The 17,096-nt window shown below is 41.3% G+C and overlaps 2 protein-coding genes across 3 annotated transcripts in view; both read left to right on the forward strand.

Annotated features, from left to right (window-relative positions):
* The first annotated feature begins 6,449 nt into the window (after positions 1 to 6,449).
* The window catches only part of Ttc21b (tetratricopeptide repeat domain 21B), a 75,756-nt gene continuing 65,109 nt past the window's right edge, over positions 6,450 to 17,096 (forward strand). For both annotated transcript variants that reach the window (XM_021155663.2, XM_085834820.1), the window contains exons 1-5: positions 6,450 to 6,583; positions 10,890 to 11,019; positions 11,117 to 11,227; positions 13,550 to 13,716; positions 16,472 to 16,594. In XM_021155663.2, the coding sequence (XP_021011322.1) occupies positions 6,563 to 6,583; positions 10,890 to 11,019; positions 11,117 to 11,227; positions 13,550 to 13,716; positions 16,472 to 16,594 (552 nt within the window). In that variant the 5' untranslated portion in view covers positions 6,450 to 6,562. The remainder of the gene's footprint in view (positions 6,584 to 10,889; positions 11,020 to 11,116; positions 11,228 to 13,549; positions 13,717 to 16,471; positions 16,595 to 17,096) is intronic.
* LOC147005903 (uncharacterized) lies at positions 14,801 to 16,453 on the forward strand (the record flags this gene model as incomplete). The annotated part of the gene is made up of 2 exons (XM_085831333.1): positions 14,801 to 14,839; positions 15,542 to 16,453. Coding segments are annotated over exons 1-2 (951 nt in total), but the record flags the coding sequence as incomplete, so codon positions are not given.

A 17,096-nucleotide genomic window follows, 5' to 3' on the forward strand; every position in this document is an offset into this window, starting at 1 on the left:
AGCAAGAAGGTTGAGAAGAGTCTAGGGAAACCCTGGGCTACATCGTGAGTTATAGCCTAGGCTATAGAGTAAGACTTTCTTCAACAAAGTGGGAACAGCCTGGAGAATCTGAAAATCCCTTCTTGTTTCGATGGGCACCTGGTCTATGCCTAATGTACAAAAAGATATGTAGGCTCTCACATATACACATCACATAAATAAGTATATTTCAAACAAAGAAACTATTGAAGAATTATCTATCTGCCTTAGATAGGCTTTCCATTGCTGGGAAGAATCACTACAACCAAGGCAAATCTTACACAGGACATTTAGTTGGGGCTGGCTTACAGGTTCAAAGAGTTCAGTCCATTACCATGAAGGTAGAAAGCATGGCAGCATCCAGGTAGTAGTGGTGCTGGAGAACTCTGAGAGTTCTACATCTTGTTCTGAAGGCAAACAGGAGAAGACTGGCCAGGAGTAGGATCTCAAAGCCCACCCCTACAGTCACACACTTCGTCCAACAAGGCCACACCAACTCCAGCAAGCCATACCTCCTAAGAGGGCCACACCCTAAGCCAAGCATATTCAAACCATCACACTATCCATCCAAGGTATCTTTCACTTTATTATGAACTGTATCTGAATTCCATAATTGTATGCAACAATTATATAAGGTAAAAACACATCAAAAAGTTGCAAATGTAAATATTTATATACATATATACACATATATATACATGCTTAAAAGAACATATATTGCTATTACTTATAAAGAAACAAATACAGATAAAGGTAAATGCATAGATATAGACATATATACATTTTTTCAGGATATTAGTCTGTAAGTGATTTTTAATTCTTTTGGACATAATAATTACATAATACCCTGCTCTTTATTACATTGGAACTATTAAGTTTGCTACATTAAACTTATTCTTATAAGAAGTACTGGAGTTGTTTTCCCTTCCGTACTGCTTGGCTTCATTCTAATCTGCATTATTAATGCTCGTCTTTCATCAGGATGGCAAAGCCATATTCAGCAGTATTCCTTGCGGTCACAGAAAATTTAAAAGAAAAATCTAAATGCAAATAAATTGTTCCTCTGGTCCTTCTTTGTTGCAACTGTACTCAGTTGCTCTGCCTTAGGGAACGTAGCTACTGGGAGAGACTGACCAACAATCTTAAATAGGTGAATTGCTAGAACACAACGTGGTAAGGATAAGGGTAATCAATATACAAGAGATGGATAACAGGACTTGGGAGAAATGGTTCAAGTGCTCAAGACATAAATATTTCACCAAAGAGAATAACATGAAGAACATACATCAGAGATGGTCTTATATGTCACATGCTATGGTAAGTAACAAAACTCTCACCAGACATTAGCTGTATAAAATTTAGTATGAATGTAGACCGGTATACCTTAGATTACTGTACCAGTCTCCTCTCTCCACACCAGAACCTACATATTCCCATGGCCTTGGACCACACTTTAAATATACACATCAGTATCAGGATAATATCTAATATCTGAACATGGAGGCTACCAAGTCTCCAGGTCTCTGTATAACATCTGTCCCCTTTCAGTATCTTTTAGTGCTCCCATTTCTAAAACACACCAGGCATTAGTTTAAAAATAAAATCCCAAACCCCATCTCAAATCAGAATCCCCAAGGAAAGGCTATGCATCGCACATACGCACTGAGCCACATTAGCAATTAGAATGAAGTAGAACATCATAGCAAGAGCTCCTTGGAATCTGTGATCAGACAAGTCAGAGAAACTCTTGTAGCCCCACAAGTATCAAGGCCTCGGGTCTCATCATCATTGACTGTAGTGTGTAGTCAACAAAACCTACCGAAGGCACTAGCACCACTGAACCGTGCCTCGGAACCCCAGAATAACTCAGCACACACTGAGACATGATCTAAGACTTTACAGCAAGGTCAGAGTAAATGCTGCATTGCTTTCTCTTTAGTAAGTACAACTTGAATTTACCGAAGGAAGCATGCTGTAACATCAGAAACACGATGAACTGTAACAGGACTTTGGGAAAACTGGGGAAGGATCTGTTTTCCTCTGAGAGAAACGGCTAAGCACAAGTGGATCTCTGCCAGGAGCAGATGCAGGATATCTGGACTGTTCTGAGGAGCCCGTAAACACTTAAGACAAAAACCGCTAGTACCAAAAGAAAAGTCACCACCTCAGACAATCACTGCTACTCTATTTTATGGACACAGGGTCTTTTTCTTTTGGTACAGAAAAGTATTCTATGATAAACATAAAAACTAAATACCAATTGGAAATGGGGCCACTGCTCACAGGCCACTGTGCCAGGTCTATAAGCTTTATTAAAAATTTATATTATTTTCCTGATTAAACTGCAAAAAATAATGCTCAAAAATAATTTATGAGGGAAAAGGAAATCACTCACAAACAGTGTAGACAAACACAAAATTTTATTATTCTATTCTTGAAAAATCATCAAAACAAGACATCTTATATGCATACATATGAAAGCCTGTTACTATAAACACAGTAACATTTTCATGCTTTGGTGCATCAACATTTCAGTGACTATATTGTGAACACTTTTTTTTTCACATGACACATATATCAGGTTTGTTCTTAAGTGGTGGATAATATTACATTGCATAATTTAACAACCACTTATTGATGCCTATTGAAGGTGCAATATTTTTTTCAGTTCTTTTATAGCTAATAAGAGTGCAACAAATACTTTTATTCCTATATTTTAGAGATCAACAAGCACTTTTATTGAATAAACTCACAACATTTGATTTGGTAAAGAGTATTCATATTTGTCTTCTTAATTTAGATGTGGGTAGAGACGTCACACCGCTGCACAATTTTTTGTTGCCGAATATCTCTTTTAGGACAAACAATTCTGTAAGTACAACATCTATGAAAGTAGATCTATTGGCATGGTACAGAGTGTGCGCTGCACTACACTCTTTACACAATTGAATAAGGTGGAGTGTGACAGAGTGGAACATCATTATACTGTTATCCTCCTCTGACCTACACATACACACACACCCCCAGAGAGAGAGAGAGAGAGAGAGAGAGAGAGAGAGAGAGAGAGAGACTTTTTTAATTTAAGAAAGGACTTTTTTTTTAAAGGAAATATACACAGGTTCAGGCAACATCTCAGTTGGTAAAGTGTTTTCTGTCCTGTATGAGGACCTGAGTTGAAATCCCCAGCAGCCAGTAAAAAGCCAGGTGCAGTAGCATACATCTGAAACCCCGGGGACATGGATATCCCTGGAGCTCAGTAAAATCTCCAAGTTCAATAAGAGACTCTATCTCAAAGAATAATGTGGAGACTGACTGAGGAAGACACCTAATGTTGATGTCTGCATGCTACATATACATTTATTCATATGCACTTATAATCATATACATTACACATAGTACAAACACACAACACATACAGAAAAGAGGAGAGACAGAGAGACAGAGACAGACAGAGACAGAGAGAGAACACAAAGGTCTTTTTGTGGGGGAGAGTACCAAATTTTTAAACTATCTTCTAGATCTTAAAAACCAATAGAGATGGCGTTTTTGGACACTTATCTGAGAGGCTGTGTATTACCAGAACATTCGTGTCCCTGTGTTCAATTCATTCCTAAAATTCAACAAACTCTTGAGTCCCCTGGCAAAAACAGTCTCTGAAATTCTGAATAGAATTTTATTTGCTAATGAATGATTTATTCTATAGCATCTTCCATATTCAGGGACAAATCTTTACAAATTTTCCCATACCTATAGTCTAGGGACATGGCTGTGGAATGAAGCTAATTTAGTTTTAGAAGTTCATACGTTTCTGGGAGCCCACAAGATGGTTCGGTAGGTAAGGGGCTTCCCGTGCAAATGGTGACCTGCATTTGATTCCTGTTACTTGCATAAAGAGGGAAGGTTGGAACACACTCCACATAGTTGTCCTCTGATCTCTTCCTGTGCACCAAGGCACATGCACAAATACACAGTAATAAAATATTGCTGTTCCCCATCCTTGTATAGAAGTTGTGACATTATGTATTCCCTTACCATTGATATGCAAAGACTTTTATACACACACCATCTCTGGCAAGATAAAGGACAAGCATATTGATGTGTGTGCCCAGCAAAATAATCTTAAAATGGAGAACCGTTGCTCAATATATAGGGCTAATATTACACTTAAACAAAAATGCTGCTTCTCCAGGTGCGGTCCTCAGACAGGAAGCCTCAGCAGTACTTAGAAAAGTGTTATAAATACATGCTTTGCCTAAGTGGCTATGCCCACTAACTCAGAGTCCCATGAACACCTCATCAAGCCCCTCCCACATTGTACACCCTAAGTGATTGTCACATGAGCCCGAGCTTGACAGATATTGCAGATAAAGCCTTCTTTGTCTTTCCCGGAGGACAACAATGTCCTCTAGGGACCAAAAACATATACACAATTTTAAGTAAACATATTTGTACATTGTATTTTAAATGATATACAAATCAGTAGACAGTAGTCACTATGTTTGTGAATGGGCATAAATTTCTGTGTTGAAATTAATGTATATACAAGAAATGTACTTTTAAAATGTGTATACAAGAAATGTATATAAGAAGAAATTTTCTTTTTCTTTTTGTTAGAGATTTACTTATTTTATTTATATGAGTACACTGTAGCTGTCTTCAGACACACACCAGAAAAGGGCATCAGATCCCATTACAGATGGTTGTGAGCCACCATGTGGTAGCAGGGAATTGTACTCAGGACCTCTGGAAGAACAGTCAGCTCTTAACTGCTGAGCTATCTCTCCAGCCCCCAATTTTTTTCTTCTTAACTTAATTAAATTTATGACTAATCACCAGTCCCATTTATCTAACAAGAACATTTTGTTCTTTTAAAGATGGTGTGTCTTTCCAGTTGTCTATCTTGAACTCATGGGCTCAAGTGCCCATTCTGCCATATTTTCCCCTGTAATTGGGACTAAAGATGTGTACTCCTGGCTCTCAACACTAATTCTCACTCAGTATCATAAGGCCCTTTCTGTCCCAAGACTCCACTGAAACTCAAAAGGCTTATATGATGCTCAAAAATGTGGAAATTGATGATTATCACTGGGATACAGTGCGATATTTCGGTGCACACATACAAAGAGCAGGGGTCACATTGGAGTAATTAGCATCCCCACTGCTTTGTCATGACCTTAAGTAACCTCTCTTCTTGATAAGATAGAACTCTAGAACTGTCTACATCATTCTGCCTGTTTTTTTTTTTTAATTGAAATGGATTTTTCTCTCATCCCAACCACAGTTTCCCCCCCCCCCGCCCCACTCTTTTCACTACACCAGCTTCTCCATTCCTCTAGATTCATTCCCCCTCCCTCTCCTCTTCAGAAAGAAGCAGGCTTCCAAGAGATGACAGCCAAACAGGACCAAAATACAGAAAGACAAGGTAAAAGATCTCATACGGAGGGTGGAGAAAGCAACCCGATTGAAGGAAGAGTCCTAAGAGCAGGCAGGAGGCCCACTAAAACATCAGTATAACAGCCACAGCTGCCTGCAGTCCTTTAAAGAATACAAGCAGAAACAAGTTAGTGTGTCTAGATGCCCCTGTCAGTCAGCTTGCTGGATCTCATGATAAATACACTGGTGAACATCTTCTAAGGAAGGCTGCCAAGAAGCAAACAGAAAAGGGGGCAAGTCCATGGTCCAATGTCCTCTTCAAGGTCACGTGAGAATCTTCTAAAGTCCTTTCATTTGGCCTCATATATCAAAGGTTTCACTACTTCCACACACAGCACACAGGCTGGGGAACATGTGTCTCTGAGGGACAGTTTAGATCCAAACTACAGCAAACACTTAAGAAATAGAAATCTAAAAGAGGTAACCACATATTTTTAAATAAGACTTTGGGGTGGAAATCGGGCGGAGCAGTTTAATAAGCACTCGAATAGCAAAATTACAGCAGCGCCTGAAAAGATTTAGAACAACCCAAGCCAGGCTTCAAGGTTTTTGCCGAACTGTGATTTTTCTGCGCCACCTTGTGGCCCGGACACGATTACTACACGTGTCAGGTAAATCATTTTCCCTTGGTCAAGCACTACTAAGCCGCATTGCGCAAATCGGCTTCCACAAAAATGCTGAGAAAATGGAGTCTGCCTTTGTTTGCAGGGATGAAAAGCCGCGTGGCTCTTCCTCCTATTTGCTGCTTCATCATCTTTATTCTTTAATCTCATATCTCTTGCTCCACCCAATCCCTCCTCCTCGCGCCCTTTCCAGGCTGGACCTCCCTCCTCTGGCCCCACAACCTGGCGGCACTCAGTACTCAGGGGATTCCAGCCCCAGTCGCCCTCGCGGTCCTCCCTCGGGGTTCCCTCATCGCCTTCTCCGGTGGCCCCCTCCTTCCTAGTCCTACAACTAAGCTCCGCCCCCTCACGCCGGCAACCAATGGAGATCGGGTCACGCCCCTCGTGCCGCCCGCCGCGTCCCTTAGGGTTTGAGGGCCCGGGAAGTGTGTCTGAACCCCTAACCCTGCGGCGGGCAGCGGTGGGCACCCTCCGGGTAGCCGGCGGCCATGGACTCCCAGGGGCTGAAGGTGAGCGGACGGCGCGGGGCGTGGGCAGGGCGAGTGGACTGTGAGGTACTGGGTGGCTCGGGCAGCTGATGGTGAGAGCCTGCGGCCTTGACGGAGATGCTGCGCCCCTCCCCGGGAAGATCCCGAGGGCTCAACCCCTGCCTTGCGGTTAACGGCCAGCCCCCAGCCTCCTGCTTGTGTTGGCTTTGGACTTCTCCTGGGGAAACCTGCTTAGTCTCCAAGTGTGATTTTTAGGGACTTAGCCAGCTAATGTCCTCTACCCGGGCACTCACCTGTAAAGCAGAAGGACAAGCTATGCAAGCGGTTAACGAAAGTCCTTTAAAAAGAGGAGTATTATAGTTTATGAAAATGATCTTCCCATAGATGCACTCAGCAAATATTTCAGAAATGGTGAAACAAGGACAAGGTTTGGAAGTGCAAGAACTTTCCTTTCGCGATCATTCCCCTCCCCTCCCCTCCCCTCCCCTCCCATCCACTTTGGGACCTGTTCAGTATTTGAGCAGCTCTTTTTCTTAGGTGACTCCCGGAAGTTGGAGCTAGCCCAACAGAGTCTTGAATATGAGATTTACTCATTCAAAATCCAACCCTGGAAAAAGTTCTTAGTGCATCTAACAAGCATTGGTTGACTGCCTTCCGTGTGTTTTGCACTGTTTTCTAAGTACTTGCAATACTGCAGGGAAAGGTGCCTAGTCTTGCAACTTTCACTTGATTTATGAGGGCTGACCCCACAAGCTGTTAAACACATGAATGTCCTGAGAACTACTGATTATATTCAGAGGAAAGTGGGTGCTGACAGGGAAGAACGAAAGGTTTGGCTTTTTTTTTTTATGAATTTCTACATTACCTTTTCAAGTTTTTCCTCCAACTCTTTTACCTTTTTTATCCCTCATTTTATCCGAATGAGTTCTGCACTAAAACCACTTTAGTGATAAAACCATTATTAAACTTCTCATCACTTAGCACAGGAGTGAGTCCTTAAACTGAGACTGCTGACCTCGGCTTCTTCCCTTTCCAGATTGATCAGTGCAATGTTCTATCTAGAACAAGGTTCTTGGACAAGGAGTGGCAAGCACCCTCTACAAAATGCTAGCTGGTACCTACTTTCGTATCTCTGTCCATCTGCAGTGCAGTTGGGAAGCAGCTGTGGATGTACCTAAATGAACGAGCATCCCCATATGCCAGTACGTCTTCATGGGCTCTAATGTTTGTCTATGAAAGGTTTTCCCTGGCCCTTCCTCTCCAACTATTTTTAGCTCACTACCCATACAAAACCACGTGGGAAGAAAGCCAAACATATCTTGGACCTATCACTCTGGTTTCCTACCCTATTGTAGAATAAGGGCTGGCCTTTAGCCCCGCCCATCACCACACCCAGGTACCACACCTGGTAACCCAGGTACCACACTCTTATCTCCATATTGCTCTTCCTCTGCGTTTTACAGTCCTGGGCCTTTCTCAGAAATATTCCAAAAGAAATACAGTGTTATATGTGGAGGAGATGGAGTAATGTGTTTATAATTGAAGAATCGGCTCTAGCATCCTCTGCAGGAGTGGGTTCCCTGGTCACCCATGGTTACCAAGCTTAGTACAGTATTCTGTATTCCCCAAAGCGAAGTACTGCCCACCCCACATTCATTATAGCATTGTGTCCCAGCTGGTATTCAGATTACAGTTTCCCTGAATGTTCAAGATTTTTCCATGGCAGTAACCACTCTCATTAACGTTTCTCAGCATCTTATTTATAGATTCATAGTATAGTATAGTATAGTACAGTATAGAACAAGATAGATTATACTCTCTTCTCAGTATCTTACACAGTACCTAATACTAGAAAGTAGACAGTCCAAAAATGTTTGCTAGACCGCTGAGCTTGGGGATACAAGCCTACTCCTGGCACTCTGGCGAAAGAGTCAGGAGGAGAGCAAGTTTGAGCCAGCCTGAGCTACATCATGAGATCCCACCTCAGAAATCAAAAGGAAGTTTGTTGGACTAAAATGGTCTAACTCGAACTACAAGCATACCAACAGGTATGGGGAGCAATATGAAATCCATGGAAAGGGATGCACTTAAACACTACTTTGATTGGCAGGACTGGGTAAATGAGAAGGGGGTGGGGGGTATCATGGTTGGTTTGATGGTTTAAACAGCAGGTGGCAAAGTACAGATATGGAGCTGAGGAGAGAGGTGTTGGACAGGCCGCAGAGTTTTAGCATAACTTACTCCTAGGTTTTCAGACATTATCAAGTCCTCCTCACAACCACTGCAAGGTCTGCTATAATAACTGTAGCTTCTCTATGAGCCAAGGTGTCACACAGATGAAGACCTGAGGCCATGTCTTTGCACCTTTAAACCATGTCTGCCTTACAGAGCTGTTGTCTGTGAATCATTTTTTCACGCAGTACAGAAGTCAAGGAGGATAGTATTGTGGCCTAAATAAATAAATAACGTTAGTTCATTTTGATCCTGGAGCATTGCGGAAGTTGGGGAAAGACAAACTGTGATTTGCTGAGGTAGGTTGCAGTTGTCTAGGATGTGGAATATGGGTCACTCTCTCCAGAAATGAGGTGGAGAAGGGGTGTGAAGCAGAAGCCACAAGAGGGAGCAGAGCAGAAGTTCAGAGAATGTTGCATGACTGTGATCTAGAAAAGGTGAGGGGTAGCCCTACACAATCCAGACTGTAAAAGAGCTGTCTGCATGCATCTATGTCCTTCTGTTCCGTACTCATGTGGTCCTGACGCAGTCAGACAAGGGCACCTCTGTTTATGAAGTAAGGGAGTTACAGTGAAGCCCGGCAGTTACAGTGATGTCGAGACTTGGGGCTTCCCTCTTTGAGTAGGTCAGCAGCTAAACCTTAGATGCATTTTCAAGAAAACTAGACCCAAGTTATCCCAGCTTGTGTCCTGGCTATGACAACTTGACACACCCAGGGTCATCTGAGAATAAGAAAGTTCAGTTGAAAAAAAAATGCCTCCAATAGATTGCCTGTAGTCAAATATCCAAGGAATTTTCTTGATTGATGTGGGAGGGCCCTTCTCACTGTAGGTGGTGCCATCCTGGGCTGGCGATTCTCTGTGATATAAGAAAGCGGGTTGAGCAAGCTAATAAACCACACTCCTCCATGGCCCTCTGGCTTTCTCTGCACTACAAACTGAGATGAAGTGAACCCTCTCCTTCCTAAGTTGCTTTTGGTCATTGTGTTTTATTAGGGCAAGAAATCAAGGAATCATTCTGGAGATAGGAACTGAAGCAGTCTTAGTTAATTTTCTATTGCTGGACCAGAAACACCATGACCAACGCAAGTTATAGAAGAGTTTATTGGAGGCTTGCTTGCATTTTCAGAGGGTTAGAGTTCAAGACCGTCCTGGTCATGAGCATGACAGTAGCTAAGAGCTTACATCCTAATCCCTAGGGAAGGAGGTAGGGACAGAGAGATACAGAGATAGTGAGAAACTGAAAGATAGAGACAGAGAGACAGAGACAAAGACCGAGGCAAGGTGCCTCCATAGACACACCTCCTCTAACACGGCCAAACCTTCTAATCCTTCCAAATCAGTTTCACTGACTAGAGATCAAGCATTCAAATATGTGACCCTCAGGTAGTTATTCTCATTCAACATACCACTGTGGAGGACCACTGCTGGCCGCTTATTGATTGCTTTTCATGGCTAACTCAGATATATATACATACACACACACATGCATACACACACATACACATATGTACACATATGTATATTTTTCATGGCTACCTGCTTAGGAGTGCCCAGAATGGTCTGGAGCCTTCCACATCAATCATTAGTAAAGAAAATACCCCCACAGCCTTGCCTTCAGGCTAATCTGAGGTAAGGATTTTGTCAACTGGGGCTCCCTCTTCCCAGATGATTCTAGTTTGTGTCAAGTTGACAAAACCAAACCAAATAAATATAGCAAACACCAAGAACAACTAATTAACCCTAGCCTCTTCATTTTTTTTGGTACACATTTTTTTTGTTTTCTTTTTTTTTTTTTTCTAAAATCTTCAATAAGTTGTAGCCAAAGGAGGTAAAATGTAAACATAGTCTGACTCCAGTATTGCTGAAAAAAACTGATTAAATGGGGGAGGGGGAGGAAATTACTCTGAGAAAGAAAAGCACTGATTTGTCAGTAATTCCATGGCCTTCAGTCTCATCCTTACTATTGAGTGTCCATTGTTAATGGCATTTTGAAGAGCAGAGAAGAAAATGTATGAAGTTCTGGATTATCCAAGATTGATGGCTACTTCTGAATATTAACCTGCCTGTTAACCATTAGCCACTGTTTCCTGTAGACACTGATTAACTACTATTGTCAAGAGCGGTATTATCATCATGTGCTCCTTGTTGCCAGTGAAGGGATGAAGAAGTATAGCAACGACCCAGTCTTCCGATTTTACCATGCCTACGGCACACTAATGGAGGGTATGTGCTCATCAGCAGATGTCTTCCATAGTCTCTGAATCCTCGCTTTGGACTAAGAATACTTTTTTTTTACTCAAACCCCAATCTTGATTTCCAGGTAAAGCACAAGAAGCCCTTCGGGAGTTTGAGGCCATTAAAAATAAACAAGATGTGTCACTGTGTTCGCTGATGGCACTGATGTATGTCCATAAAATGAGTCCCAATCCAGGTACAGTATTTAAGTATAGTGTTGAGATAGATTTTCCATATTCTGCTTGTTTTGACTTGACAATTTTTAGTTTTCTACCCATGGTGCTGTTTATGTAATGTTTTATCTTCCTGGCCAGAGTGTAAATTCATCTGTTTCGTGCTGCTTCGTATGTCCTATGACAGACATTTCACTGGTGCATAACAGTGACCTGAGTTAACAACATTGACTGTATGTGAATATGTTAGCAACAGCTTCACCAAACACAAAAAGGGCAACTAAAGAGCAGTGACGTGCAAAGATTGTTTTGTGCAGATGTTAGCAATATGCAGTTTCTCTCCTTAGACAATGTAGTAAGCTTCTAGAAGGCCTTGATGGTTCCCATGGGACACAGCTCCTGAGAAATGTTCAGTAAATCTTCATTGTGTCGTAGGTGAAACATTTGATAGTATTATGGAAGTAACATTATGATTTTGATTAGGTAGTACTTGGGACATATGGCTTTATTATAGAAGGGACATTATTCTTGGTAGCAGTTGGAACATATGGCTATATTATAGAAGGAACTCTGTTCTGTGTAGCAGTTGGGGTTCATCGCTATCTTGTGGGTGGAATGTATTCTAAGTAGTAGTTGGGACGTGACTATATTGTGGAAGGAGTAGTCTTTAAAGTTGAGTTGCATTGTGTTAGTAAGTAATGTAAGCTATGGTTGAGACAGAAGAAAATCCAATCTATAAGTAAATTAAAACTATGTGTTTAGGTGTATGTCCAGTAACAATTAATAGTACTGTAAATATTTTAAATAATTGAACAAGCTGCATGTCTTAGAATGAGTTTTTAAATATTAGAAGCATTTTTTATTCTTAAAAATTATCACATGCCTCTTTCATGCCAAGAACACATACACAAACAAAAATACATACATACATACATACATACATACATACATACATACATAAAACACTGTTGGCAAGTAAACAGTTATGTACTTTCTGTTAGGACTGTGCAAAATATGTTTCAAAGAGACCAGAGAGTTGTAGTGAGTGATCCACACATTGTGCTTTAGAATTGGATTGCAGAGTTGGGTAGTTTGAGAGCTAGTCCTCACTCTAACCCTGGCATTTGTATCATTTTAGAATATTTCAGGTTCTTTTGTATACATTTCATTATCAAAAATAATTATGTCTTTCTTGGGAATGATATAAACTGCCCAGCTACTAAATGACTAAGTGTGCCTTTTAAATCTGAAAGGTAGATAATCTGATTATATGCCAGAATTTTTTTTATTTACTTAAATTTAGCTTAAGTTTAAACTTAAATTTAAATTTAAAACCTTCACTATTATTTGTCTGTCTGTCTGTGAGGTGAGGGGCACTAGGGCAGGGACTCGAGGGCCTTACAGATACCATGGCATGTTCAACTTTTCTCTCCTCCACTGTTTGAAGCAGTTTCTTATGTTTCTGCCACAGTGGGAACTCCCAGGTTATCTGACCCACACATTTCCGGGTGATTTTTGTTTGTCCGTGTCTTGGTCTTCTGTTACTGTATCTAAACACCATGACTAAAACCAACTTGGAGAGAAAATGGTTTATTTCATCTTACAGATCGTAGTCCATCATCCAAGAAAGTCATGGCACAAACTCAGGGCGGAAGTTGATGCAGAGGCCATGAAGGAGGGCTGCCTATGGTCTTGTCCCTCCTGGACTGTTCAGTCTACTCTTTATCACCCATGAGCACATGCTTCGGGTACCACCACCCACAATGGGCTGGGCCCCATTCAATCCTGTACCAATCACTGATTAAGAAAATATCCCACAGACTTTCCTACACGCAATCTGAGAGGGCATTTTCTCAATTAAGTTTTCTTCTTTCTAAATGACTCTAGCTAGGGTCAAGGTGACATAAAAACTAACCAAGATCTCTTGTCAACCTGACACATAAGAGCTTCATTCGTCAACAAGAATCTTTTTTTTCCCGTTTGTCCCTAAGATAATATGCTAATATTGTTAATGTTATCACAATGCAAAAAATATTCCAACTTTTGAAAGATCCTCAGATTTTGAAAATGTAAGTATTTTTAAAGGGTTAGTTTTTAAAACCAGCAAACTCATTAATTTTGTATTTCTAATTTGTACTTATGTAATTAAAAGACATTAGTTTTGCTCATGCTTAAATGTACCAGCAATACTATCAGTATTTAGATGGCATGATCAGCCTGTGCTTTGTTTATAATAATGCTGCCCTTGAGAAAATAACAAACTTCCATACCTGGTTAGTCATCTGACATAAACACGATGTGTGATTTATTTTTATTTTAGATCTAATACTATTTTCCTCTCTCAGATAGAGAAGCTATCCTGGAATTAGATACCAAAATGAAGGAGCAACGTAAGGAGGCTGGACGCAAAGCCCTGTACCATGCGGGCCTGTTTTTATGGCACATTGGTCGCCATGACAAGGCGAGAGAATATATTGACAGAATGTCAAAAATGCCACATGATAGCAACGAGGTGACCAGTTTTCTTATTTTAAAACTAATGTTAAAGGAAGCTTATGGTATTATGTAGTAGTATCCTTTGTTTAACTTACAAATATCTTTACTATATATGAGCTATCATAAATAATGTGGTCAGGCTAAGTTTTCTCGCTGATGTACTAGTAGCTGTGGAGTAGATACTGTGTCCCACTTTGTTCTTTCCTTTCTGTTCCCCTCCTTCCACCTCACTCACTCCCTTTCCTCTAGTTACACTGCATCTGTACCATTCAAACTTGAAGCATAAAGACACTGAAGCATAAAGAGAGTGCAGGCCTTAGTTTCTTGGTGAATCAGCATGGAACGCATGCCTGTCTTACATTCTAAGAAGAACTTGAAGGGATGTGAGGAGATGTGATTCAAGTGCTCAGGGAGACATTTATTACTTTCCTATTCTGTTGAAGCCATTGCTTTGTGAAAGGCTGTATCTGCAAGGTTAAGTGATTGAGGGAAAATGTTTAGAAAGGAAATAGCATTCATCAAGAAACAACAAGCCTGCCGACCGCTGCCCCACAGAGCATTCAGTTTCACCAGAATACCTGGAAAAGAGATGTAGTTACCTCCAGGTTGGAAATGATAGGGAAAGATGAAGAGACCTGCTTTCTGCTTTCCTTGAGAGCCTGCCTTTGATGAGACATAAGGTTAATGAAAGCAAACTGTAAGCGAAACAGTAAAAGGAAACCATAGAGAGACAGGGGGGTATGATTGCCAGGTATGAATGTCTATTGATGATTTGACAGATGTTGAGAATCCTTGAAGGCTTTAAATAATGGAAGTTACTGTATTACAGAACAGATCAAGAAGATTATTTTAATAGTTTATAGGCTGAACTGATTTAGACACAAACTGAAGTATGGAGAGATTAGTATATTCTGGTAGAAGATACTGAGAGAATAGAGGAGTACAAAGCAGACTGTTAACAGCCCACCAGAATTGTCCGCTGATCCACATAGAACAATAATGAGGCCTGAGCAGAAGGGGAGTCTCAGTGCTCCGACATCCGGGAGAAAGTGTTGAGCGAAGACACTGGCTATAGAGGGAGGTGACATGTTTGTCTTGAAATGTGCTGTGTTTCAGGTGATGGCAAAGCAGAAGAGCAGGTGAGCTTCAGGAAAAGGAACGACAGCTTTATATTATATTCTAAAGTTTAGAAGGTGTACAGGCTAGAACTGTACGTTGTCAGTCACTCCACAGAAATACCCTTTGAAACCCATTCAGATTGTACAGTGGTCTCCGTAGTTGTCGGGGAACTGGTTGAGAATCTCGCTGATATTTTCAGGTGAATATTCAGGGAGGCAAGGATAACCTTTATTAAATGCCTGCAAGTTAATCTTAAAAATCATTGCTAGAACACATCCCATTTCTTTTCTTTGTCTTTTTTTTTTGTTTGTTTACCTGTCTCTCAAACCGCATTCCATTTTTTATTTGACATTAAAAACTGAATACCTTCTTTGAAATCCTACAAACCTTCCAATCCACTGGAAACATCCATGATTTCAGTTCTTCATTTCCCAGCAATTTATCCAACTCACGGGACTAGTGCAGCGCCTGTGAAGATCACCGTGCGTTCATCTTGCTCTTTATCCTGTGGGAAGTAAGGTGTCGTCTCTGGTCCTAGCCTAGCTCCCTGGGACTGTGTGCAAAGAGAGGCAGCACGCACTCACAAAGTGAGCCACTGGGCAGCTATGGTAATGCTGCTGTTATCATGATGGTCATTTATTATCAAAGGCTTAGGAAGCACAGCAGTAGTATAGTCACCAACCTTAGAGAGGACAGCAGTAGTATAGTCACTGACCTTAGAGGACAGCAGTAGTATAGTCACCAACCTTAGAGAGGACAGCAGTAGTATAGTCACCAACCTTAGAGAGGACAGCAGTAGTATAGTCACTGACCTTAGAGAGGACAGCAGTAGTATAGTCACTGACCTTAGAGAGGACAGCAGTAGTATAGTCACCAACCTTAGAGAGGACAGCAGTAGTATAGTCACTGACCTTAGAGAGGACAGCAGTAGTATAGTCACCAACCTTAGAGAGGACAGCAGTAGTATAGTCACTGACCTTAGAGAGGACAGCAGTAGTATAGTCACCAACCTTAGAGAGGACAGCAGTAGTATAGTCACTGACCTTAGAGAGGACAGCAGTAGTATAGTCACTGACCTTAGAGAGGACAGCAGTAGTATAGTCACCAACCTTAGAGAGGACAGCAGTAGTATAGTCACTGACCTTAGAGAGGACAGCAGTAGTATAGTCAACAACCTTAGAGAGGACAGCAGTAGTATAGTCACTGACCTTAGAGAGGACAGCAGTAGTATAGTCACCAACCTTAGAGAGGACAGCAGTAGTATAGTCACTGACCTTAGAGAGGACAGCAGTAGTATAATCACTGACCTTAGAGAGGACAGCAGTAGTATAGTCACCAACCTTAGAGAGGACAGCAGTAGTATAGTCACCAACCTTAGAGAGGACAGCAGTAGTATAGTCACCAACCTTAGAGAGGACAGCAGTAGTATAGTCACCAACCTTAGAGAGGACAGCAGTAGTATAGTCACCAACCTTAGAGAGGACAGCAGTAGTATAGTCACTGACCTTAGAGAGGACAGCAGTAGTATAGTCACCTACCTTAGAGAGGACAGCAGTAGTATAGTCACCTACCTTACGAAGCACAGCAGTAGTATAGTCACCGACAAGCTTCTTGCAGTTCATGTTGACTCCAGTAGGATCTTTCTTTTCCAGGGGCCAATTTTGAAAGCGTGGCTTGATATTACAAGAGGGAAGGAACCTTATGCTAAAAAAGCCCTGCGGTATTTTGAGGAGGGATTACAAGATGGAAATGATATTTTCGCTCTTCTGGGTAAGGTGAGTTGGAATCCAAGTAAATAAATTATGTTTTAAAGCTTAAAGAATCCCTGAAATGTAATAAACTAAGTAGATCACAAAAGATGGTATTTGTGGTCCTATTTTCACCCGTCAGAGGGACTGTGTCTGTGGACACAGCTAGAGAAGCGACTTCTCTACCAAAGGGCCTGATTTCTGGATCAATGTTATGTCCATGATTGGTCCTATGAGTTTGTTCCTGCAGTGTTTCCTTGCATCTGTTATATGTGAGGGCTCGCTGGAGAAGAACCAGGACATGGAAAAGGTGAACACCTCATGTCGTGGGCCTTCTCTTCTCTTCTCTTAGAGAGATGAACAGTGAGGAAATGTGTAAGTTGATTACCTAGTGTATAACTAGACTGTAGGTCATAAGTCCAGTATTAAAGCTGGAGTGGGAGGCAGGAATAGGGGCATGAATTTGCAGCTGAAGATGAGGTAGTCACTACATTTGACTTTTGAACAAAGATTTAGAGATGATGAGGGT

This window comes from Mus caroli, unplaced genomic scaffold, assembly GCF_978045245.1.
Source record: "Mus caroli unplaced genomic scaffold, Mus_caroli_1 scaffold_2, whole genome shotgun sequence".
In the NCBI taxonomy this organism is placed as follows: Eukaryota; Metazoa; Chordata; class Mammalia; order Rodentia; family Muridae; genus Mus; species Mus caroli.